Genomic DNA, 24313 nt, shown 5'->3' with positions numbered 1-24313 from the left:
GGCCGGCCCCCGGGCCGCCTCCCCTCAGGGGCACGGGCAGGCGACGAACCCACGCGCGCGCCGGCTCCTCTTGCCACCTCGTACCGCCGCGCGCTGGAGGCGGGAGGGCTGGGACGGGGGGCGCTCGCCGCACGCGCCCGGGACCACGTGCCCGCCCGCCCCGCTGCGCGCGCCACGGCCTGCGGGGGCGGAGCGACGGGGGATGGGCGGAGCCAACCCGGCCGTTCGCCCCGCCCCCGAGTCGCCCCCTCCCATCCCACGTCTCCACAAAGCCGAGGGGCGGGGCGGAGCGCCGCGCGCCCCCAGTTCGCGCGCGCCCCCCGCAGCGGTTGCCGCCGCTCCCTTCTCCCGCCCCCAGGGGGCGGGGCGGGCGCGAGGGCGCGCGCGCGCGCGCGGTGATTGGCTGCCGGCGGCGGTGGGAGCGGGTTTAACGGCCGCAGCAGCCCCGGGCCGGGGGAAAGCAAAACAAAGGCGGCGGCGGCGGGAGCGCAGCGGCAGGATGCCCCGGCCGCCCCTCGGCCCGCAGGGCAGCACACGCGCGCCCAGCCCCCGCCTATGACCCCCGGCCACCGCCGAGAAGGCACCTTCCAGGCGAGGGAAGCCACGCCATCCCCCGCCCCCTCCTTTGTTTTTCGTTGAGGGCCCGGTGCTGAGCCCTCGCCGGCCATCGCCTGAGCGCCGGGGGTCCCGCCGCCCCGCCTGCCCGTGCCCCTGAGGGGAGGCGGCCCGGGGGCGCGCTGCTGCTCGGAGTCCAGGCTGGGGAGCGGAGCCGGCAGGGCGCAGCGGTGAGTACCGGGGCGTGCGGGAAGCCGGCCCCTCAGCCTTTGGCTGGGTTCTTCATTTTTTTGGCGGGGGGGGGGGGGGGTAGGGACGGCGGGGCGGCTGCGCAGCCCCGTGTGCCCCCTGCCCCGGCCGGGGTCCGCGGTTTCCTGTGCGCGCGGGGCGGGGGGGCCGCCGAAGCAACTTTGCTGGCGGGAGGAGGGCTCGGGCGCTATTTATAGCGCCTGGAAATGACGGCAGCGCTGCCTGCCTGTAGCCGGCTCGTTACGGGGCGGGTGGGGATGGTTTACATAATTGAGGGGGGGCGAGGCTGAGCCTGGCGAGCCGGCGTGCGGTGGGCTCCCACCGTCCTGCGAGGGGCCCCGGGGTGGCGCGGCCGCGCACGGCCGTGCCCGGCGGGGGTCGCTGCCAGCGGGAGAGGGACGGCGGCGGCGTCACCCGCCGCGGCAGCTGTGCGCTCGGGCGGGGGAGAGGAAGGGCTCCGGCGGGCGCGGAGCGGCTGCTCCCTCCCGGCAGGGACGCCGGGGCTCCGCCGGTAACTCTCCTCGCGTCTTATTTCTCGGTGTCTGTCGTGAAAATGGGGCTTCTGTGTCTCGATCTTTAACTTTGTGAGGGTTTTCCTGCTGGAGTAATCACGTTGCAGCTTTCCTGGGAGCGGGTGCGTAGGCTCTGGCCGGCTCTGTGGAGCCAGGCAAGGACTCTTAAGCTTCTGGTGTCGCCCCTTTTTTCCAAGCCCGGCAGGAGCGGCGGAGGGCGAGTTCCTTATACGCCTTATTTCTCTATACGCTCGTGTGCGGCTGCGAGCAGCGGCGTGAAGATCCCCCTGCAGACAGGGAAGCCCCCCCGCGCTGCCGCTGCGCGGCCGGCAGCTGCCCCGGCGGAGCGGGTCCCGCGGCCGCCCCCCCGCCACGCTTATCGGGGTGTTTGTTTACACATCCGGGAGCCGCGCGGGGCGGGGCCGCTCCCCACCCATTGGCCGCCGGGCGCCCCGCCCCGGTGACGTCACGAGTGCGGGCGGCGGGGCGGGCGCCGTAGCCGAGTGTCCCCCCCTCCGCGGGCCGGGACGGTGTGCGCTGCCGACCCGCCGCGGGGCGCCTTGGGGGTCCCGGTCGGGGGGCGCTCGGTCCTCCCGGGGGTACCTCCTGGCCCGGGGCTACCTCCTGGCCCGGGGCTGGTGGGGCAGATCCAGGTCACCCTGGCAGGGTCTGCACGGCCGCCCGCACGCCGGGCTTTGCTCTGAACCCTGCAGTGTCTGCCAGGTTGCTCAGAACTCCGGCACACCGGGCCACCGTGTGCATGGCGGCGGCGCAGCCCGTGCTCTTGGCTGAGCATGTGGCGGGGTAGTTGCCTCAGGTCTGTGCGCCACTTTGCACAGCGTGAGGAACGGCAGCCATGGAACCTGCTGCTGCGCCTATCAGAGTGAAGCCAGGCTGGATGCATTCACCATTACTAGAGCAAGCTAAGAAATGGCTCGGGGTTTGAGGCTTGTCGTTAACGTCACAAAGCAACAAGTCCTGTCATTCTTAAGAGTGTATATAAAACACTTCGGGTTGCCCTCTTTTGGAAGAGAGCAATAACAAATACAGCTGTCAAAAGAATGACAATCCTTTAATTTCGGTAGTTTCATTCAGTCCAATCAGTAATACTCAGTCTGAAAGAGTCCAGATTGCCTTTGGAAGTGTGAATTAAAAGAGCTGCTAGGAATACCTTGAAGAAGAATATTTTTCTGTTCAACTTGCTGAACAAACTTATACAAACATTGAAGTCGTGTTTCAGTTACAGATTGAAAGGGTCTAATCCAAAGTCAAAACGTGTTTGCTTGTGGTGCCTTTCATTCTGAAACCCTGGATTTTTGTTTCGAGTTCTGTAGACATAAATAGGATCTGTATCTTTCTAACATTAAGAGTTGAAGCAGGGAATTCAAAGGGAACCTCATGTTTAACTTCCAGGATTGTATTTCTTGTGTTGTCTTTGTCCTATAGTCCATTACCTCTGATAAATGTGGCTTCGTATCTAGCTGTTCTACAAAAGCAAGCTGTGTTCTCCAAACATTGTAATCATTCTTCCCTTTGCAATTATTATATACCTATTGTCCCAAGATAATTTAATTATATTTGTTTAAATGACTGTATTAAGTTCTGCTCTTCATACTAACTGGGTTAATATTTCAGACATTAATGTATCCTTTATCAGATTATTTTCTTTTCAGTGACTTAAATCATTCTGATGTGTAGATACATGCTTTGGATGGCAACTTGTTCCCATTGTTGCTGTATTTTTTTGGATTGCATATGTTCTGGTACATGTCTTGTTTGTGGCTTATCTCTGCCTGTGCAATTCTTTGTGTAAAGAACTACTGAAGAACTTCCTGAGTCTGTTCTCCTGCTGCTATTATAAGCTTAAGATTAAAAAAAACAACAAACCCCTTTAAATCTTGCTGTGGTTGTCTCTTGTGCCAGGCCTGCTATGCAGATCGTTTTCTCAAGATTTCTTTTGAAGCACAGTGACTGCTTCTTACGAACAATCTTTAATTTACGTGGCTTTCGTTATCTGCTCTATTTGTATTACTAGTATCCTACTGCTAGAAGAGTGGCTCACTGCTGCCCTGCACACAGTTTACAACTGTGTAAGTGTTTTACAAGTTCATTTTAATAGCTGGATCAAGATACTGTAAACTCTTTTTCTTTGCTCTCATTTCTGTTTGTGCTATTGACCTACTCTGTCACCTGATTGCACAGTCACTTATGTCATCAGCTGTGTTCATGTTTGGATCGCTAGTTAGCTTAATGCACATAGCGTGGTAATTGATGGCCTTTGACAAATCAGTAAGTGTTCTTATGAATATTTAGAACCTGTAATTTTCAGGCAAACTCTAAAAAAGCCTTGTTTTCCAGTGTAGCAGGAAGGCTTGTCCTTCTCTGTGCATTTGATGTCTGTTAAAGGCACTCTGAGGATTACAAATGCAATTGGGTATTCTGTGTTGAATTTAGCTTTTATTTTCTGACTGTGATTTTTTGGTAGCATCCATTAAGGCTATTCTGCTGGGGTGAGGAGGTATCTAGCTTTGTTCAGAACACTAGACAAAACCGCCTTTGCCTAAAGATACAATACTTCTGAGTTTGAAAGAGGAGGAGACGTGGATCCCTGAGTAGGGTGGCAGCATCTTTCTTGGTATTTCACTTAAAGCCAGATGTGATTTTGCTGAATGCCCAAGTGCAGTTACCTGTTGTATGTTTATTGTTGGACATAGCAAGTGTTTTCCAAGATGCTTTGTTACTTACTGTATTGGAACTGCCGAGCGGAACTTCAGAGACAGTTAACTTTCTCTAACCCCCTGCCTTTCTGCTGCAATTTTCTGCATGGATGTTTTAAGAGTATACCTGGTATATCGTAGCAAGCTTGTGTTTTACGGAGAACTGTTTGAATTTCTCCATTAGAAGTGTGATGGAGTAGAGCCACTAATGGAACAGAACTGCTTGTTGCTGTGTTGAATGGAACTTAAGTTGGGCAGCTTCATAGAAAGAAGGGGCCTGTAGTGCAGCCAGATGTTTGTTCCAAATAACACTTTGCTTTATGTCTAGAGTTGTTGAATAACAAGTTTATTCTGGCCTTGCTGTAAGCTGTTAATTGTTCTGCTCTTTTCACCTACAGGTTGTGACTGTTTCTCTTCTGTCACTTGTGTGGAAAGTGCCACACACACTCCAGAACAACAACGGCTTTTGCTTGCATATTCCAGTGTTTCTTTTGTCAGCGAGTTCAGCAAAGTTGTAATTCTTCAAGTGCCAGCCCTGAGCTGAGTGAGGAGCCACCAGCAGAGATGGTAAAAATGACAAAATCAAAAACGTTCCAGGCTTACCTGCCAAACTGTCACCGAACCTACAGCTGTATCCACTGCAGAGCCCATCTAGCCAACCATGATGAATTGATCTCCAAGGCAAGTGGTTTGTTTAGAGACCTCATGAATTATTTCTTAACCAAAGAACAACAGTTATCACTGTATCGCTGCGCCCAGTAGATGAGGGATGCAAATTGATGCATACTTCAAAGTGTCTTCCTTGGGTTCACTCTTGGGTCATGTGTTGTGTACTGAGGACTGGGTATATTCTGGAAACTTTTCAATGTGACAAAGACTGATCTAATATGTTCCCCATACTAACGAGCTCTGTCGACTGTCAGGTAGGTACTACTTGTGAGCTGTCAAAAGTCTGCTAAGAAAAACTGTCAGAAGAAAACGTGGATCTCTGGGTGGGGAAATGATTCTTTATCTGGAATAACCATAACCAGATTATTTTTGACTATTTGAGTGAAAGTCACAAACCTGGCTGTTTCCAGAATGTTCCACTTCTGTTATGCAATCTGTAAACACGTTTACTTCTGCTGTATGCTGGTTCCCAAGGAATGTGATTAGCCAGAGATGTTCAGAATGGTTGGGCTGTCTAAACTTAAGGTTAGAGGATGGGTGGATCCCTGAAACAGGCTAGGCCTGTCCTCCTTGTTACTGGAAGAAACTAAGATTTGTGATGTGTGAAATACATAGGAAAACCTGAAGTTTGGGATAAATACTTGACAGTCTGGTTCATTCTGCTTCAAATAAGCTCCTGATGAATTTGCTCTTAATGGTGTCCTGCAGAAAATGCTTCAGTTGCTTTTCAAACCTCTTAATACAAATTGCTTGCTATAAAACTATTTTAAATTTATATTCATATATATAATTTATATTCAAATAAAAATTTTAGTGGCAAACCCTTTATAACTAACTTTATCTGTTGCTCCTGCCTGTGTGATCAGCAGCACTAAGGTGATGCTGCTCTTGACTGCTGAAGAGATGGGGGGGTGGAGGCATTAAGAGTGCTGCTCCTTCTGAATTGATGTGTTTTTTGGGTAAGGAGAAAGTGTACCTGCTTGCTTATCCCTGAGGGGGTTATCAGGAAGTAATGGGGTTTTCCCATACAGTTTTTCTTGTGTTAATAATTCTTTTGATCTTTGTTCAGATATCAAAACAACTTTGAGTCAAATGGTAAAATTGGTGATGGTTCTTGGCAGTGTTGCTTATTGCATGCTTGCTTCTGCTCTGCCTGTAGCCTCTTCTGCTAAACAATTTTCCCTCAACTTAGCACGTGTATTGAGGCATGGAACTGCAAATGTGATGCATCAGATGTAAAACAGTGCACTAGCTACTTACATTAAACAATGTGAAGAAGTTCAAGAGGGAGGACTTGTTTCACTTGTGTTAACCTGAAAAAAGTTCTTCACTTTCTCTATAGTGATCGATCTTATTTCATTGTAAGGTCAGGAGAACTGTTCAAATAGTAATACAAATGCATTTGAATTTCATCTGTTTCCAGGCTGATTTCAGAATTTGAGTATAAGGTGTCTTTTGAGCAATGCTGGAGTCAAATTGTAAGCAATTGTAGGTTCATTATTCACTACATGCTCTGGGCCAAAAACTAGTGGGAGGGGTTAATCTTCCCTGAACATCAGGTTGTAGGTGCCTACAGGAGGAATGAAACTCGGCTAGCTATGTCTCTTGAGATGTCTAAATTAATTGAGAAAATGCAATCCAAGCACACCTACTTAATAGGAAGGTCTTCATTTCATGGAATTAGAAATTTTTTTTTGCATGTCAACTAAACTGCCACAGTTGCCACATGAGCCAGCTGTTCTCCACAGTCTTGAGAGTTTTGGTCAGCAGAGTATTTTGAGCATGTTCTTAAGCAAACCATGTGTTCTTATTACAGCTTCACAAATAATTTCAAACATTAAAAAAAATCACATTTTTAATTCAAAGAATGTGGAGAACTTCAAAAAATCTTATCTAGTAAATACAAATATTCTGTGTTGTTGGTGTTGGGAAGGGTGTTAGATACAGATTCTGCTTTACGTTTGGCTATCATAATTTTCAGTGAAGACTTTTACAAAAGTTGCTGTACTTGCTCATTGACCATATGCTTTTTTGGCAGCTGATCCGTATTCTGTCAATTTAAGATTATTTGACCGTATTTTATTGTCTAAATCTGTGTAATAATGAGAATCACATTTAAATGTGAGGTGTATCTTTTTTTGTATGTTTGTAAAATAAAAAGAACATTTCTCATCTATTGTACTTGTATTTGGAACATAGCTTTTAAAACCCCACCTGCCTTAAGCCTAACTTGTATATATTCCAATATTGGAGAAGTTCTAATGGAAATATCTAGCTACTGCTTTGCAGTTACACTTGGATCATTAAAAATAAGTAGCGCTGTCCTGGGGGTGGCAGGGGAAGTAGTGGGAGGAAATAAGACTTTATTTCTGTTACCTGAGAACACAGGTTAACCTGGAAAATAAAACCCAAATAAATATCCTAGACAATGTGTGTAGGCATACCTTAGAACTGTAAAAGGACTAACAGATGAGGATACCTCATTTTTTTTATATGAATCTTTTTTCTTTTTTTTTTCTGAAGGTCTCCTAAAGTGTTTTCATTGATGCACATTATGTGCTATGAACTTAGGTTCATGAGAGATTTTTTTATTTATACTAACAGTATCTAGAATCTTAGTTACTATAACTACCCAGCTGCAGAAAAAAAAAATACTTAAAATAACTTGAAGCGTGTAGCAAGTTGATTCTATACAATCTAAAGTTAACTGAGAACAGTGCCGTTCCTGTGCTGTTCTGGATTTATTGATGGAGCAGAGAACTGGACAGTTCAACCTGATTTTTTTTTTCCACCCCCCTGTGTTACTTCGAGGGCTTAGTTAAAAGCTAAAGCTCTGTGTAACACTTACTAAATACAATTTTCGGTTACAGATTGTCTCATTCTTTCCAAGTGCTTACTGTACAGTCTCATTCCAGAACCCTTGTGCCACAAATAGTCTTCAGCAGATATTTATAAGGCAAACAGTATCTGATACCTAGCTGTTAACTGCTTCGTTTGGGTGTCACCCCCCTGCCCCCGCATTTCTTTTGTGCATGGTGACTTGCTTTGTGTGGTTAGGGAAAAACCAAAATACATGGAACACTTAATTTAAAGCAGCTACAACTAGCTTTCTAATGTGCTCTGAAGTATAAGCATTTGTTATACCTGACACTTAATAATTCTGACTTCAAGGTGGGAAGACAAAGCTACGCTCTGAAATGAGTAGTGGTTTTCTTAAATGTTGGTCTGTCATGGAGAAGCAAAGAGCACGGCCTATTTCTGCCAGTCATCCCTTTCATTCTGGTCCTGAATATCAGACTTCAGTACAGATTTACAGCTCTGCTTTTGAGCACTGTTGATTCCAATTGTCTGACAAGGATGGCAGTATACACTGATCACCTTTTCATTTTATTTCTCTTCTGCTTGAGCAGTAGGATCTCTTTTTTGCCTTAGAATTAATCATGAAGCTGGGTTGGTGTTTGTTTGTTTTTTTGGTGGTTTTTTTCCTCTTGTGCCCTTGCTGGTGCTCAAGTGGCAACCAAGAGTCTTGGCAACAGCTTAGAAATAAGAATGCAGACTAAAAAAACTGTACAAATGTGTTACGTGCACAAGTGAAATTATTGTTAGGTTTAGTTTTCTCTGCAGCTATGAAAGGACTCAACATGTTGCCTGGTGTTGAAGTCAACTTGATGGTTAGTGACTAGGGCATGCGCTTCTAGATATTTTCACCCTAAAACCCTGTGTTCTGTCTGTCTAGGGGGGAACCTGGGGAAGGAGGAGGAATGGGAAGAAGGCTGGTTGAGAACAGGAGTCCCAAACCAGGAGGCCATCAGCAGTGGAGGTGTTGACAAACAATCTGTTCAGCTGAACATGTGCACGCATGTATGAGCAGCTGCTATAATTCATAACTCCAGTCATCTTTAGGAAAACACTGATTTGAAGGATACTTGAAAGAAGTAACAAACAAAAGAAGTAGATAACTGAAATAAGCATAATTTTGAGGTGGTGTTAGGTGCGTCTTAGACGCTACTGATTTGCATTGTTGGCAAGTCTGCAAGTGCTGGATTTTCTATTTCTTTGGTGAGGGCTTCAAAGTGAATGTTAAACTTTTTTTTTGTTTGTTTTTCACAATTACTATTAGAGGGAGTTCACCAGTCTTTGCTACACTGGGGGATGTTCAGAGGACAGGAGAAAAAGCTGCAGCATTTTTGTTTCTTTAAAGAAGCAAATGGATTTTTTTAGAATTGTATCCTTCTACGACTACAGGCATGGCAGAGAAGTAACCAGTATCAGCAAGCGACCACAGGCCTTAATAACGAGTAAGGCAAAAGGTGATGCTATAGGAGACACTTGTTGGGTTTAAAATGCTCAAAGAGCACGTAAAAAGCAACCAAACGGTATGTGTTAATATAAAAAAATCCCAACAATTTAAAAAATTGACCTAATTAAGTTTTGAGGGAAGACTTCTACCAGACTTTGAAGTCCAGGTGAGGTTGCCACTTGCAGGGCCTGTGCAGAATGTTCAGTGCGTGCTGCTCTTGAAATGATGCTAAAGTAAGTTTTGTGAAAGGCTTAACTGGAAGAGCTTCTGATTTTTTTGTAAATGGTAGAGAACGTGCAGTGATTACGAGCAGAATTAAATTTATAGGAGGCAAATCCTGCTTGTAGGGCGTTAAGTTCCACAGCACTTGAGAATGGCTTAGTCTCATTAAGTTCCAATAATTGTTTAGAACTTCAAGCATGGTCCAACAAATTACAAAAAAATACAAATACCTAATAGAAATCTTGGTACCTAGTGGATGTATTGCAGAGGAGAAGACTTTGTTACTCAAGGTTGACCTGCTTGAAAGACTGTTGAATTGTTTTACAATGTGCGTTAATGCTGGGGATGGAAGATAATCTGGATTCCTTTGTATAGATGCCAGTGTAAATACTGTCACTTTCTTTTGTTTCATTCATTGCAAAGCATATCTGACCAGAGAGGGGAAGAGTCATATGAAGTCACAGACAGGACTAGATGTGTCAATGTTTTCAAGAACAAGTTCTGCATAAAGGTATATATACGTCAGCATCATTGACTTTGCTGGGAAATCCTTGCACCTTATGGGCAAAAGAACAATCTTGGTGGTTAAATTCAGTTCCACACGGCATCAGTCTGTCAGCTGTTATATTATTGATGAGAAGGAAAAGTCTTCAGCTTAAATAGATGCCAAAAAATGTTTAGCCTTGTTTAGCAATCGCTGTTTTGGGCCTCCACTGTTTAACTGTGAGTTCAAGAGGAATTGTTTTAAGGGTTTATTGCCTTTAAGTAAATACGCTGTTCTTAGCTTGATTTGAGTTGGTAATCCCCCTTTGCTTATGATACAAGGAGTACTTGGAAAGATAGCTGGGCCTGTTGTATGCTCAAAGGCCATTTTTGTTCCCTGCTGAAAAAGTTAAGAATGGGCCTAATTTCATAATTATTTTGGTGGTAAATTTCTTTTCTAAGAGGTTTCTAGTATTTTGGGTTCAGGTGGTTTTTTTCCTCTCAGGGGAAGAATGGAATAGCAATCTTTGTAAAACATCCAAGAATAGATTGGAAGACTTAGAGGAGCTGGGAAGTGTGCAAGGGAAGTGTTCTACTCTACAGGTGTTTTGACATCATTATTTCTAAAGTACGTTCTAGATGCCATGTGTAACTCGGGTAACTTGTTCTGCCTGACGGTGTCTTCACTTTGGGCAATACCGTTTTCCAAACTGCAGGCATGCAGGTTTTGGGGTGGAATTTTTTAAGGTTATTCTCTACATATTGAACTTTATAACTTGCTTTATTAAAATCAGTAAATAATTTAATGAAAATGCACTTTAAAAATAATAATCTAAATACCTCTCATGGAGTCATCTAGAACTTGCCTAGGAAGCAGCTGGGCAGTGTTATCTCTGGTTGTCTGCAGCATCGAGAATTTTGGATCTGAGAGAAATCTCAAACAGAACAAATGGGTTTTTCCCCTGATAAATTTTTTAAGCTTTAGCTTATGTTGAATTCAGTTTTCTGAATTTACTTTGCAAATCTTGAAGACAAGCCATCCTTACAGCCTCTGCTGTATCCTGCTAAGAAGATAATTGCAGACATCAGGGCACTGTTACATGTTTCTGGTTTACCTTAAGAATACTGTTTTCTGACTTACTTGGTAGTATTTCTTTGAATTGCACGTTTGTTGAGAATATTAATTTAGGTTGATTTATCTTAGCTTGTAAAGTGAACTCTAGCAAATGAAAGGAGACTCAAGAAAATGAAACTAAAAAACACTTCTGGACTACTTCCAATTCCATTGTTTAAATTTTTTTTCCCATGTTATGAATAACTTGCTGTGCTTAAGGAAGTTACTGTTAATGCCATTCTGACTTGCTTATGATAATGCCAGCCATACCTTTAATACATGCTAAGATGGCAGTTTCTCTGGATGTTTTCTGTGGAGCATGATCTCCAGCCATGCAATCTAATTCCGTCTGTGGGGAATAATTAATTACATAACCTTTTTAGTAGCTTCCCTTCCCCCACCCATGCCCTTAGGTATGCCTTGGGGCAGTAAATACAAGTTTTGCTTAACTGATACTTCCTTTTCTCCTGGGTAAAACAGCTAATCCTGGTGTTAAGAGGTAATGATGGGTTTAATTTAGAAGCATAGATCGTATCAAATTCTGCAGGCATGTACTACTGTATGAGTGAAAAGTTGATCAAGTTTCTTTACTACAAAATGTATTGATGACAGGGCTCTGTCAGATGACTTGAAAAGATCACAATACCAAACTGTTCTTGCAGTTGACCTTAGTATAGTTCCTGAAACAAGAAGTTATGGATCTTTTAGATCTTCCTGTAGGAATGGATGGCTAGTCAGAGATGTGGATTTTGTGGGGAAAAAGTTAACTCGTAAACCAATGCAGTGTTAGTAATAGAGGACCATGGAAAATGAGACTGAAAGCAGGCTTTGTTTTAACTGCGAATATTAGTTGAACTGATAAATTGCCCAGCTGCTAAGTAAAAAATCCTGGTTGATGTGAGTCATTATTGATGACAGTTGGTCACACCACTATCTTCTAATTCTTCTCTACTGGGTGAGACACATATTTAAGACCCAGTTTTAATAGAATGTTGTGGTTTAGTTATGATTCATGTATGGTGCTAGCAACCTTGGAAGTGCTGAACAAATCATGCAAAGTAAAAGTTTGTGTTTGCATAGGTGATGTTTATTCTGTAGAAGAGCAACTTCTCTGGAGACTGGTTTGAACAGTTATGCCTGTTAGTCCTTGACACTGCCATTTAAAATGTTTTCTTCTCTTTAATTTCCTTTGAGGAGTTGACACACAAGGCGTTTAAACTGTCAGTCTCTTAAAATTCATATCAGTATAACTGAATCATACAGTGTAGAGTGTGAGAAACTGTGTGCTGGTAAAAACAAATGTTTTTTTAGTATTTTTTTTCCTGGTTATGCAAAATACTCTTTATAGCTGAGTTGCAAGCTTAGCAAGCAGTTCAAGTGCTGAAAGGAGTTGTCCTGTTTCCATTTCTAGTAATAGGATGCATCAGGAAGTAAAGCTCTGATAACAAACCTTTCTTATACTTGTTAGTAGATAGAGCCCTTCATGTTACTCAATATTGTGTGGTCCAGAGGATGCATATGTGACAGGTCTATACCTTTTTGTGTTTGAATAGCGGGGTTTTTTTTGAAAAAAAGAAAAAAATAATGATCTCCTGAGCTATTCATGTGAATAAGAAACTGTGACTGCCAAGCTCTGACAAGTTAGGAAATTAATAAGAAAAATTAAGTCACAGGAATTTAAAAATTGGTATCTTGTGCTTTTACTTCAGTCAATGTACAAGAGTTCTGCATGGATGGATTGCAGACCATTGATGACACACTGATGTTGAGGTTGGACACTGATCTTAAAGGAAAGTCCTGAGTTGCCTAGCCCCAGGTTCTGTATTCCCTAGTGCAGTAACACAAGTTGCTACAGGCTGCTGTCAAGTTATCTGTGAGTGATGTAGACGTGGAGGAACTCACTCCTCACAGCTGGGCAAAGGAACAATTCTTCTATGGCATGTAAAAACATAATATTTAGCCTCTAAACGTGTGTGTAGGTAAGAAGGATAGTATCAAATGAATCAGCCAAACTCTGCTAACGGGAAGCTAGAGAAGGTGGGAATGGAGGAGCTTTTTGCGTGAGATGTTTGTGAACAGTCTTTCCAGAACAGGAAAAGGTTCTGTTTTGTGTTGCTTCTCTCTCCACTCTACCCTAATAATCCCCCAAATCAGAAGGTAATGAAGATGGCCATTTCTGAGGGGAGAAAAACCCAGGAGAGTACAGCATATTGAGGACAAAAAAGCGAGAAAAGAAAAATAATCTTTAAAAATGCATCAGGAAGAAAGAACATCTGAAGCAGTACTTACCAACCTAAGGTTTGTGTTTCATTTGGCTAGAATTTTTTTTCAGCTTATGAAACAAGAGAAAGGGAAGAGCTGCTTTTTCTGCTATTCCTGGCATTCTGTTACAGCCCTCTGCTTAATTTTGAGAAATGCGGGGTCAAAGGAGAGCTTTTATTAGGTGATATTAAGTCAAGACTAAACATAAACTTGGCAGAAATAATTGCCATAATGTAGTTCAAAAGGTCTCCTGACTGTTGCTTTGTTCTGGAGTCTTTTTCTTTCCCAGATAGCTGGGGAACTTCAAGTGTGGCTTACAAGTAATTTAAAAAGGGATGGTGTAGGACCAGACAAACACCACCACTACCACCACCACCATTAATTTGTATGTGATTGGCTTGTGAATTACATGTAAATAGAGAAATTAGCACATAATTAATAGGAGAGAGTATTTCTTGGTGCAGCTTGAAAAAGGATTTGTAAATTCTAATTCACAGCATGCAGTTTTTAAAGCAAGAAGAAATGACTGCAATTTCAAGAATATTTACAGTAGCTTAATCAAAAATAAGGGTCACTGTGGCTTTGAAGTTTCTTGTTCTGAATTTCAGGTACATGGAACCTAAATGTTCTAGTTTGAGTTTACTTTTTAACGAATAAGAAGACATTTGAAGTATTTACTTTGCTTTTTCTTAAATTTTCGGGCTCGCACAACTGTAGTTGTCTCTAAATCCATGTGCAGTTGACTCAAGCTAGTTACTCATTTGTTAACGGGCAGTTTTTGAGAGTATGTACGTGAATAGTTGTTGTTTCCATCTGCATTAAGCATTGTCTGCTTCATTACTGGTTGTGAGACAGTGGCCCCAAGTTAGGGAACACTGCTTATTCTATAGGAGCTCAGGCTGTAGGCTCTGTGCTGTTCTGCTGTGATGCATGTTTTAAGTGTTTCAGGAGAACCGAACTAGTGGTGAGGGGTCTTTGTTTCTTTTGAAGGAAGGTGTAAGGATTACTTTCTGGCAGAGCTGTTCAGACTGTACCAAGCTGAGTCTCTCCTTTCAGCATCAATCCTGCCTGAAGTTTTAGCTTTCACTGTACTGCACAGCCTATCTTCTTCGCCTTGCCTTGCGAAAAATAAGACTTGCGGTACTGGCTAATGGAGAGAGCACCTTTTCTTTTGTCTTTGCTATAGATAGAATCATTTAGGTTGGAAAAGACCTTTTAAGATCATAGAGTCCAACTGTAAACCTAACACTGCCAAGTCCACCACAAAACCGTGTCCCTAAGTGCCACATCTTTTAAAGACCTCCAGGGATGGGGACTCAACCACTTCCCTGGGCAGCCTGTTCCAGCACTTGACAACCCTTTTGGTAAAGAAATTTTTCCAAATATCCAACCTAAACCTCCCTTGGTGCAATTTGAGGCTGTTTCCTCTCATCCTGTCACTTGTTAATTGCGAGAAGAGACCAACCCCCACCTCACTACAACCTCCTGTCAGGTAGTTGTAGAGAGCAGTAATATGTTCTGTCCATAAAAAGCTCCATTTAATAATTCTTTTAAATGTTTGCTAAAATAATACTATAATATTAACTCTATGGACTGTTAAGTAGACCTTCTCATCTTAAAGTGAGATGTTATGACTAGCTAAGGGCTGTGTGTAACTCTACTGCCACCATTGCTACTTAAGAGTAGTCTAGAGTCACGGATTTCTTTTAACATTCTCTGTTGTGGTATATAATCTGGTTAATGTTGATTAAAAAGTGTTCATTTATATACATTTCCCCTTTTTTTTTCCTGCAAACTGTTCTGAGAAAGTAATTAAGATGCAGCAGTTATTGGTGTTATGTTGCTAACGATTAGACTAGCAAAATACCTATTTTGGTGTCAAGTGACTTCTGATTATAATAACTAGATACATGTCAGAAGAAGAATCCATTGCAGAAAGGTTCTGCCAGTGGTTCTATCCCTAATGTTACTGAAACTGTTCAAAAATAATCAGTGTGAGATTTTCTTTCCAAAAAACTTGCATGTTTATCTAATGTAGGTTTCAGAAAAGGTGGTCTTTGATCTTCAATACTAGAATTGCAAGGATTCTTAAAAAATTTTGTACTTTTTCTTCAGCATGGATAAAATTGTTAATTTTCTTTGAAAGTAGGTTAGAGAAAGGAAATTCTTGAAAAAAAAAAAGAAATTAAGACAGTTTAGGATTTTTTTTAAAAAACAGAATTCAGTATGGAAGAGAGGAAAAAAGAAAACCATTTCAGTGTGATCCTGTTTGGATGGGAAATGGCTGTGTCTGAAGTATCAAGTAGTTCAGTACAGAAGGAACCAATCAACAGATGAAAGCAGTGATGTCTCTTATATGTATATTTGAATGTTTTACCTGCGGCTGGATCTGGTCTGTTTACATGTTTTGCAAGGATGCTTGTAGCTCAGGGCTGGCGGGTCACAGGTCCAGCCTTTGTGTCTTCATCCCCTTTTGCAGAAGAGCTGCTGGTTTGGTTGGGTGCGGGAGGAGCAAACAGACATGTCGTTTGGAGGTACTGAAACTGCTCTGCAAGCCAAACCATCCCCCAGGGAGCATGGCTGATCAGGGGCTTCGCTGCAAAACTGCTCCTGCTCTGAACTAAACCATTAATCTAGATCCAGCCAAGAAAGTCTAGCAGTTATCTTTTGTCTGTTGTCAGGAATACAAGAGGTTGGAAAGCGTATGGCTGTGCTTGGGCATTTGATGATCATAGTTGTTTTATTAAAGGAAAGCCGAGCTTATAAACTAATCAGGTGCATCTCCTGAATACTGTGTTCTGGTTTTATGCTTGGTCCAGGCCTTCACTGGTCTTGCATCAAATGGTGCAATGAAATTGAAATAAATCGTCTTTTGTGTGCAGCAGAAGAGAACAGAGGAGATGGAAATGATTCCCTTTGAGTTAAAAGCAGATTATTTTAATTAGCATGAAGGATGTCTAGGAAAATGAGAATTGATATCTTGCAGAAGGGTAGGAATAAAGTATGTCTCATTTGCATTACAGATGTTTGTTTTGAACAATAATACTTAACAACTTAAAACCATTGCTAAAAATCTAATGTGGGTGAAGACTTTGTGGACCAGGCTTTCCTATAAAGAATTGGTATAAAGTAATTACTCTGAAATAGTTTATATTTGTATTATGTTTATATGTTTACACACCCTTCTGGAACTATTTTTTTTGGTTTTGTGTTTTTTTAACAAGTGTGTTTGTTTTTTGTTTTTTTTATGCAGTCCTTCCAGGGAAGCCAGGGACGAGCCTACCTCTTTAATTCTGTGTAAGTGTTATTACAGTTATGCATACTACCTACAGAGTATGAACTTTTTCGGTGTGCCTCATAAGTGGAAAACAGTAGGAATCCATGTAGCTGCACTTTGCCCTCTTCTTTTTAAGGTTGGCTTTACTTACCAGTGATAGTTATTAACGAGCTACTGAGCTGATTCAAAGTATCCCTTCGCACAGGGGATTTTTAAGTAGTTCTGCTAATAGCTGCAAGTTTAGGGAAGGGTATTAATGTGAAATTCCTTTTGTGTATGTAATGGTAACGATCTTGAGTAAGAGTTGCCATTTTGAGATATTCCAGAAGCCAAAATATATTGTGTGACTGTTTGCTTTAGACAACTCTGCTGTAGTCAGTCTCAAGAAGAATTTTCCAGTGTGATTGTTAGATACATGTACAGGTTAATGTTTCAGTACACTTGGTACATCTTAAATGACCTTGAATGTTGTGAATGTGCTAGAGGCAAAAGGTCGCAGTGATTTTATCAGGCCTAATATTTGCAGTTTTAAGCATGTCTTACTCATGATATAAGGCTCTTTGAATTTGCTAATAGATGTATTTTAAGTTTCTAATGTGCAGGACTGCATTTTTGTCTTTAGTTTTCAGCAGTTTATTGTTGTTGCAGCATTTTGGAAAAAGAGATGCAGTTAAGTGCCTTAGTCTATTTCAGACCAGGATAATGGAACTGTAACTGCAAAGGATTTGATTGCAGATCCTTGAAATTCATTTTATGTGTAGTCGTTCAGTGGTGACTTGGGACTTCTAGTATAATTGTAGTAGTAAGAATCTGGTAACACAACAGCAAAAATGGTAAATTTTTGCTCTTGTATAACCGTCTAAAAACTTGGTTTAGTCTTGCCTCATGTTTTCTGCATAGACCCTTATTCATGAAAAAATGAATTTGATGCAGTACTTCATGGGATGTTTTGTTTTGATATTGCTCTCTGTTCATCATGGCTTAGTCTGCTGATCTGGAGCAAAGAAATATTTATGAGGCTTTTTCCTTGCTGCTGTTATGCAGTTGGTTCTAAATTCAGCTGTTGGTGCTGTTTGGCTGGTGCAGACTTCCATTACAGAGGTCTTAAATTGTTTTTGAAGAAAAGCCTGAAACTGTAGAGGTGTCCAGTTACTGCTCAGTGTTCTGTTCTCTGAAGTTAAACTATTTAAAGTTAAACCAGTCGTTGTTGTTGGGAGTAAGTGGGCATCACCAACAGTTTGCTGTTCAGACTAGCCACTTGAAAAACAGAAAATGCAACCCCCTTTTTTCTTCCTCTCCTTCAGCTCACTGTAACAGAGGAAGTTACTTTTACAGCGTTGAGTGAGTTAGGCACTTTTTTTGAAGTATTTGTTGTCCTCTGGAGAAAAGGTGGGTGCAAGTAAAAAAAAACCAACAATCTTGTGCAGTTAATGTAAATTCTCCTTTTTTTTTTCAGGGTAAATGTGGGCTGTGGTCCAGCAGAGGAGAGAGTTCTTCTAACAGGTTTACATGCTGTAGCAGATATCTATTGTGAAAATTGTAAAACCACTCTTGGATGGAAATATGTAAGCAATATACTGAAGTCTTCCATTAATGTTTGTATGTTAAAGCACAGATAATTTGAGTGGGCCATTGAGTGGCCCCTAAACTGATAGTTTAGGGAGTTAGCTCCAGTGCTTTCTATATATATCAGACTGTAATACAGTTTTGCTTCATTACATCTGCTGGAATGCTGTAGTAGGTAATAACTTCATCCTGGACTGCAAAACAAGCATGAGCTATAGCTGCTATTACAGCTATTAATACTTCTGTAATATCCTTTTGCAAGATTACTGACCACATACACTAAGCTGGATGGAAGAAATCATCAAAGTGGGTCTTTAATTTCTTAGGTTGCAAAGGTTGGTTCATATAGCAAAAGTGTGAATTACGATAAATGGTACTGAGCACATTTACACTGCTTACAACTAATGGGAACTTGATTTTGTTGTTTGAAAAGTTATCTGTGCAGTTACCTGTAACACTTGAAGCTGTGTTGCAAGTTTGATCTTTTGAAAATGTTAGAATTCTGGGTATTGCATGTAGGATTTTCATTGATTCAGTGTAACTGCAGATCTTCTAAAAAGAAATTGTCCGAATGCATTTCCTCTGATGATGAATGCAGAGGAAAGCTTTTGAAAAGGTTCCTGTTCCCTCTTTTCATTGCTTCTGCGAATGAGGAAACTGAACGCACATGATGTGCCATTTCCTAACCCTCACTTAAAAAAAGCATTAGAATTCCCTACGCAGTGAGAGAGCATGGAAAGTTCTAAAGCAAGATCTCTTGTGTGGTGAATCTGCTGATTCTGCTTATGCGTACTCCTATTTCCTTTTCAACCCTCTTCCAATCCTCTCCTCCCTCCCTCCCACCCCTGATTCCTTGTGACCAATACGGGATGTTAAATGGGATGTCTCCTGGTTTGTATTTTTAATGCAAGTTTGATGATTAAGATACTTAAATTTCCCCAGCTTAATTCAGTGTCTTGATTTTTCTTCTTTCCAGGAACATGCATTTGAGAGCAGTCAGAAATACAAAGAAGGAAAATTTATCATTGAACTTGCCCACATGATAAAAGACAATGGCTGGGAGTGAATCATAACCTTCTTCCTTCTGTTTGGACAATATTCTGTGGAACATGCTTTACAAAGACTAATGCAAAGTAAAGGAAGAGCTTGGCTAGAGTGGCCCTGAGAATATCACTGAATTCTGAAACCTCACAAATGAGTAGTGTAGTGTAAGTGGCTATTTCAGGCCATGTTTGCCTTTTCTCCTTGTGTAAGTTCCCTCTTTTTGTACGTGTATTATTGTGTGAACAGTTGTTTTGGAATATTTTGGATGAACTTTTTCTAAAAACTCTCAAACTAGAGGAACAGTTCACTAATTGAGAACGGATTTTACTGGTTAGCATCTCTCTCTGACCTATGCCTTTAATGCTACCTTCTGCTGTGCATGCTTCTTGCCTAAACACCTACACTCCAGTCCTGTAGAAGTTCTATATCTGAGCAGTCCGAAAGAATGTATGGGATGGGGTGCTTTTTTATATGTAGCAATTTCTGATGTGTTTGGCAGTGAAGAGGATGCAGTATTGTAGTTATTAATTTCTTTCTTAAATTTGAGTGTACCACAACCTATGTACATCTTGTAGGTGAATTGGTTAAAGGTACAGTGCTCACTTTAAAAAATAGTTCAGTTGCACTGACTGAAGTTAGCAGGTCTCAAGTTGTTAGGAAAGGTTATGCTAGAGGTTTGATATCTCAATGAAATACCTTAGAAGGATTTTAAATCAACAATGCTATAGAATAATTCCTTTAAGACAAACATATTCCCTAAGGAGTTTGCTGGATAAGAAATTTGTAAAACTGTAGCTTGCAAGATTAAAAAGGCAGAAAAATATATGCATCTTCTATTTTGGAAAAAAAATAAATTAGTCAGTGTATTTAAAAAAAAAAAAAGTTTTGGTACTGTACCTTTGCCAGTAACAGGGACTTGTGCATCAGTGAAGTTTTATGGCTGGTTCCATGTAACTGTATAGTCCTAATGCACTGGACAAAGAGGTTGATATCAAGGAAACTTGTTGAAGTATTCTGCTTCTTCTACATTTGAACAAAGTTATTTATTTTTGTGAGAAACGGCCAGAGCCTATGACATGAAAATTAATATAGTACCTATAGAAAAAGGAGGGGTAATAAGAGGGCAGGGAAGTTTGACTCAGTTTTTTGTAAAACTAAATAAGATAGTTTTGAAAACTTGGGGGTGGGGGAGAGGGTTTCTTGGTTTGCTGGCTAAATCATCCCCAGATACCTTTTTATAATAAAAATCTATATGCAACTCGCCTTCTCTTTTGTTCTGGCACTGTTTCTTAAATGGAATGAGTTAATGAGAGAAACTTCTCGAAAGTGTATGCACAATATTAGCTGTTGGTATCTGTGCATGCAAATTCTGAGCAACTGTGAAAGAAACACTCTACGTAAATTTGCTAACTTTATTTTCAAATTAAACCGTCTCTGAAGACTTTTTATATTTTAATCCTTTTAATGCTTGAGGACAAAATGTTTGGAAAAAAACCTTTAACACTACATAAGTACTAAAACTGAAAGATACGGAAGCCTTGCAGTACAATGTGATTTTCTCTCAATAACAATTCTAATATGGCACCTGCAAAATTAGCCATAGGTGCTGTTGCTGCTGTTACGTTTTTGGGAATCTCTGATAGGCTTTCTGAACTCTGCTGCACTTTAGAAATTTTGTCATACATGAGAAATTATGCCAATGGGTAGGGGCAATACAAATCTTTAAAATCAGCTTTCCAGTGTCTTTGTGGAGAGGAAGAGCGAGAAGAGTTTGCCGATGTGTACATTCTCTGATGCAGGCTGGCTAAACTGCATTCAAGATGTCGTAGTGATCTATACCTATGAATTAAAAATGTAAGAATTTGAGAAGTAGTTAAAGCTGTTGGGTTTCAGTCCAAAGACCTGAGGTGGTACAGTTGTGTCCGACCTGGCTTACACATTACTACTTCATGTTCATATCATCAGGCTTCAAAGTCTCCTTTTTAGCAATGTTGTTGATGCAAGATGGGCTTCGGTGCTGCCTGTCACTTGATTTTTATTTTTTTTTTTTTTTTTTTGACCTGGAATTCCTGGGATTTTGTTCTCCTCCATTGTAATCTATGTTGCCAACAAAGGCAGCACTAAAACTTCTGTCAACAAAAATTTTGTGTTGGCTGCAAAGTCCAGTTGCAATGTTGATACTTCTGAACACGTGTATGTGAAGTTTGTGTATCTTTGGGCTTTTCTTATTTCCTGGCTACGGACTTGCTGAAGCAGTACACTGGACTGAAGACAAAAGTAATGGCTGCTTTTTGGTAGAGAGTTGAAATTAAAGAAAATATGTAAAGTATTAAAGATTTTTCTCTCTAAAATTGGGGGTTTGGTTATCTCTTGCTAGTAAGTTAATGCTGTCTGTAACACAGTCTGATTCTTATTTAGAAAGTCAACCTCTTTCTTCAGTGCATTGTTTATATTTCAAACTGGACATTTTCACCAAAACCTTAATTAACTTTGATGCCAAAGGTTGGGACTTCATCAGGTGCTTAGCGCATAGAGCTTCAGACCGCTGGCATAAAGAGTTAATGACCTATATGTGATGTTTATGGCTTTTAAGAGAACCAAACACAGCAATATTCTTTTGGGTCTTTTAAGAGTGGACGCTTAGAAGGAGTAAAGAGTAGAACTAGTGCAGAATTGCTATTTCATGCTGCCATGTAACTCTTGAGGCTTGTTCTATTGAGGGAATATGTGAATTTTCTTCCTGCGTTGCTTGGCGGCATCAATGATTTATTTTCTCCCCTTGTAAAGATGTAGAGAGTTCTTGTTATTGGTTTTGGTGAAAGTAGAATCCAGATAGCAATGGCTGCTGGCTAATGTGAAGAGGTCAGTCTGGTCACTGAACCTTCCAGCAGTCATTTGAAAGAAAAATAAACTTACTTGAAAAAAAATTTTACTAAAGCATTTTCCCTCTAACCAATTTTTGTAATATATTAAAGATTATATTTAAAGTTTGTATGTGTTTGCTCTGGGCAAGTTTACTTCCCCTCCAACTTGAGCACTTTTGTTACTTGTACTGGTTATTTTTATTGTTGGTCTTAACATTTATTTTGTATTTTGTTTTTTATAAACTGTAACAAAAAGCTTTTGTGAACCTTTGTTTCTTGCTGGCTCTTTCTTGGACCAAATGAACTGACTATGAGCTGGCTTAGAAGAAATGTTCATTGGGATGCATAGGAATTTGCTAGCAAAAATGTACATGTATTGAAAGTTGGTTTTTTTTTTTTTCCTCTGAACCTCTAAAGCCACGCCTGTCCTAAAGTAATTAATCATAATTTGATGTGATTTTAGTAATCTGACCACACATTCTCTGTCTAGGTCCAAAATAATGCCTGTAACAGTTGTGTTCCAGGACTGAGTCTGCCTCCAAACACTAAGAGTTATTCTTCGGCTGGTCACTCTAGGTACTTTTTTGATTAATAAAAGGCAAAGCTGCCATCTATAAAAGTTCTGTTCAGTTGCAAACTCGCTGTGAAATAAGCTGCAGAATTTGGTGAGGGATTGCTGACACATCAACCTAACCACTCTTGTGTATGCTTTTAGCAGTCTAGTAATCTCAGTTTCATCTGCCGGTAAAAATGGCCAGAATATGAATTTTCCTCATTCATTGTAAGCTGTACAACGATGGACTGTATTAACAAAGTGTGTTACCGTTCCATCCTAATTTCCCACTAGGAAGGCCTGGTAATAACGGCCGACCCGGGCAGCATGCCTTGTGTGCTTGCAGGCGTTCACAGTCTGTGGGAGCAGAGGGGGAAATACAGTTGAGGAAATAGATTTGAATTCAGATCTGGCCTCTAAGGTTCTGACCAAGAGTTGTCACTGCACCCGTAATCAGGTGGTCGTCCGTCGTTTCTTACTGGTGTATCAAGCTAGTGCAAGAGACTGAGAATGCCGTGTGCCGTTCCTGGTGGACTTACGCTTCCCTCTGAGTCGTGCCTGTAGAGCTTTTTCTGCATGCTCATCTCAGCAGTCAGATTGCAACGGCAGTGACCTGCAGTCTCACAGACCAAATTTCAGACATCTCCATTCTTGGATAATGGCGATGGGTGGAAGAAGCTGGCAAATTATTGTTGAACTTTTTGGACACTTTACTGTACTTCATTGAGACTCATGTTAAGCCAACCTGCGGCATAAACACCTACTGCAAAAGGAACAGACACTTCAGAGGTTTCTTTTAAAAGGACTGTTACAGATGTTTGAAGGTGTGAAGCATGAGTCGTAAATGGCAGTTGTTGTGCCTCATTGTTTCTTAAACTCTTTACAATGCTTTCTTTTACAGGTGACATGGCTGTGTTGCTGTTTTGTCCTAGCAATACTGTACATCATTTGTTGTTTCACTATATTGTATCTACTTGAGGTATCACAATAAAAGCTTTCAATTGTTTTGTTGAGTTTCTCCTTGGTTTTGTGCTGTCTTTTCTTGCTGATTAAATTCCCGTTCTTTATTCTCTGATAAGGCTAGAGAGAAAAGCCAGTGCTGTTAGTTTCTCTTAAGAACCTCTAAATGTGTGTTGAATCTGTTTTTTAAGTGGTTTTAAGACTGCCACTAAACATTTGGGGGTTTCCTTTCACTAAGCTTTCCAAAATACAGAAAGTTGTGTTGCTGCTTTCAGAGCTTTTGCCTGTTTTGAGGCAATCATAGGAACCTCTGCAAAGTGCTTTCAAAGAGTCAGTCTGCACAGCCCAAAGTTACCTTGCAGAGAAGCTGCAGGAGGTGTGGGTGTGCTTTCCGTCACGTTACCTTGGTTGTCTGTGGTCCAGAGGAGTGCTCTGAGCACAGGCACTCCATCTGTTATTCCTCAGCTTGTGCTGGGAGGACCTTTTGTGGTTCCTCTAATCAGATTGACGGTCTTTTCAGGTGCTAGTGGAGTTCCCGTCCCTGCTGTGAGTCGGTAATGAGGATGAAGATCAGGCTTTTCCATCCAAGAGCCCAGGTCCCAGCGGGCTTCATAGTGACTCAGATTTGCTCCACCTGTACGTTTGCAGAAGGCACAGCCTGCTGTGTGTGTAACTGCAGGGCTCCCACCAACATTCAAATCTGCCCTTTTCCCTGGGGATGATGGCAGCACATCATCAGCCCTCTGGAGCAGCAGGCATGGCTGCGGCGCTCAGGTTCGCCGGTGGAAAATCTCCACAAAACCGCAAGTTTGGGTAAGAGGAGATGATTAAGTAGGAGGGAGATGATTTCTGTGGCAAGCTGGCTACTTTCCTACTGCAGTCCCAATACGTGGTTTGCTGTTCTTTACAGGGAGAGGGCACTTGGCTCATGTTAGTCCTGGCATCCGCTGTAACCCCCAGGTCCTT

At 41.7% G+C, this 24313-nt stretch overlaps 1 protein-coding gene across 1 annotated transcript; it reads left to right on the top strand.

The window, feature by feature from the left end:
• The first annotated feature begins 394 nt into the window (after window positions 1-394).
• Window positions 395-23400, top strand: YPEL1 (yippee like 1). Its single transcript, XM_055794964.1, has 5 exons — window positions 395-785; window positions 4432-4714; window positions 16337-16380; window positions 17817-17925; window positions 18903-23400. Exons 2-5 carry the CDS (start codon window positions 4598-4600, stop codon window positions 18990-18992), a joined length of 360 nt encoding a protein of 119 aa, XP_055650939.1. The 5' UTR covers window positions 395-785; window positions 4432-4597; the 3' UTR covers window positions 18993-23400.
• The last annotated feature ends 913 nt before the right edge of the window (window positions 23401-24313 follow it).

The sequence above is a fragment of the Falco peregrinus genome, chromosome 2 (genome assembly GCF_023634155.1).
Source record: "Falco peregrinus isolate bFalPer1 chromosome 2, bFalPer1.pri, whole genome shotgun sequence".
In the NCBI taxonomy this organism is placed as follows: Eukaryota; Metazoa; Chordata; class Aves; order Falconiformes; family Falconidae; genus Falco; species Falco peregrinus.
Note: the sequence above shows the minus strand (reverse complement) of the source record. Positions and strands in the feature narration are given on the sequence as shown.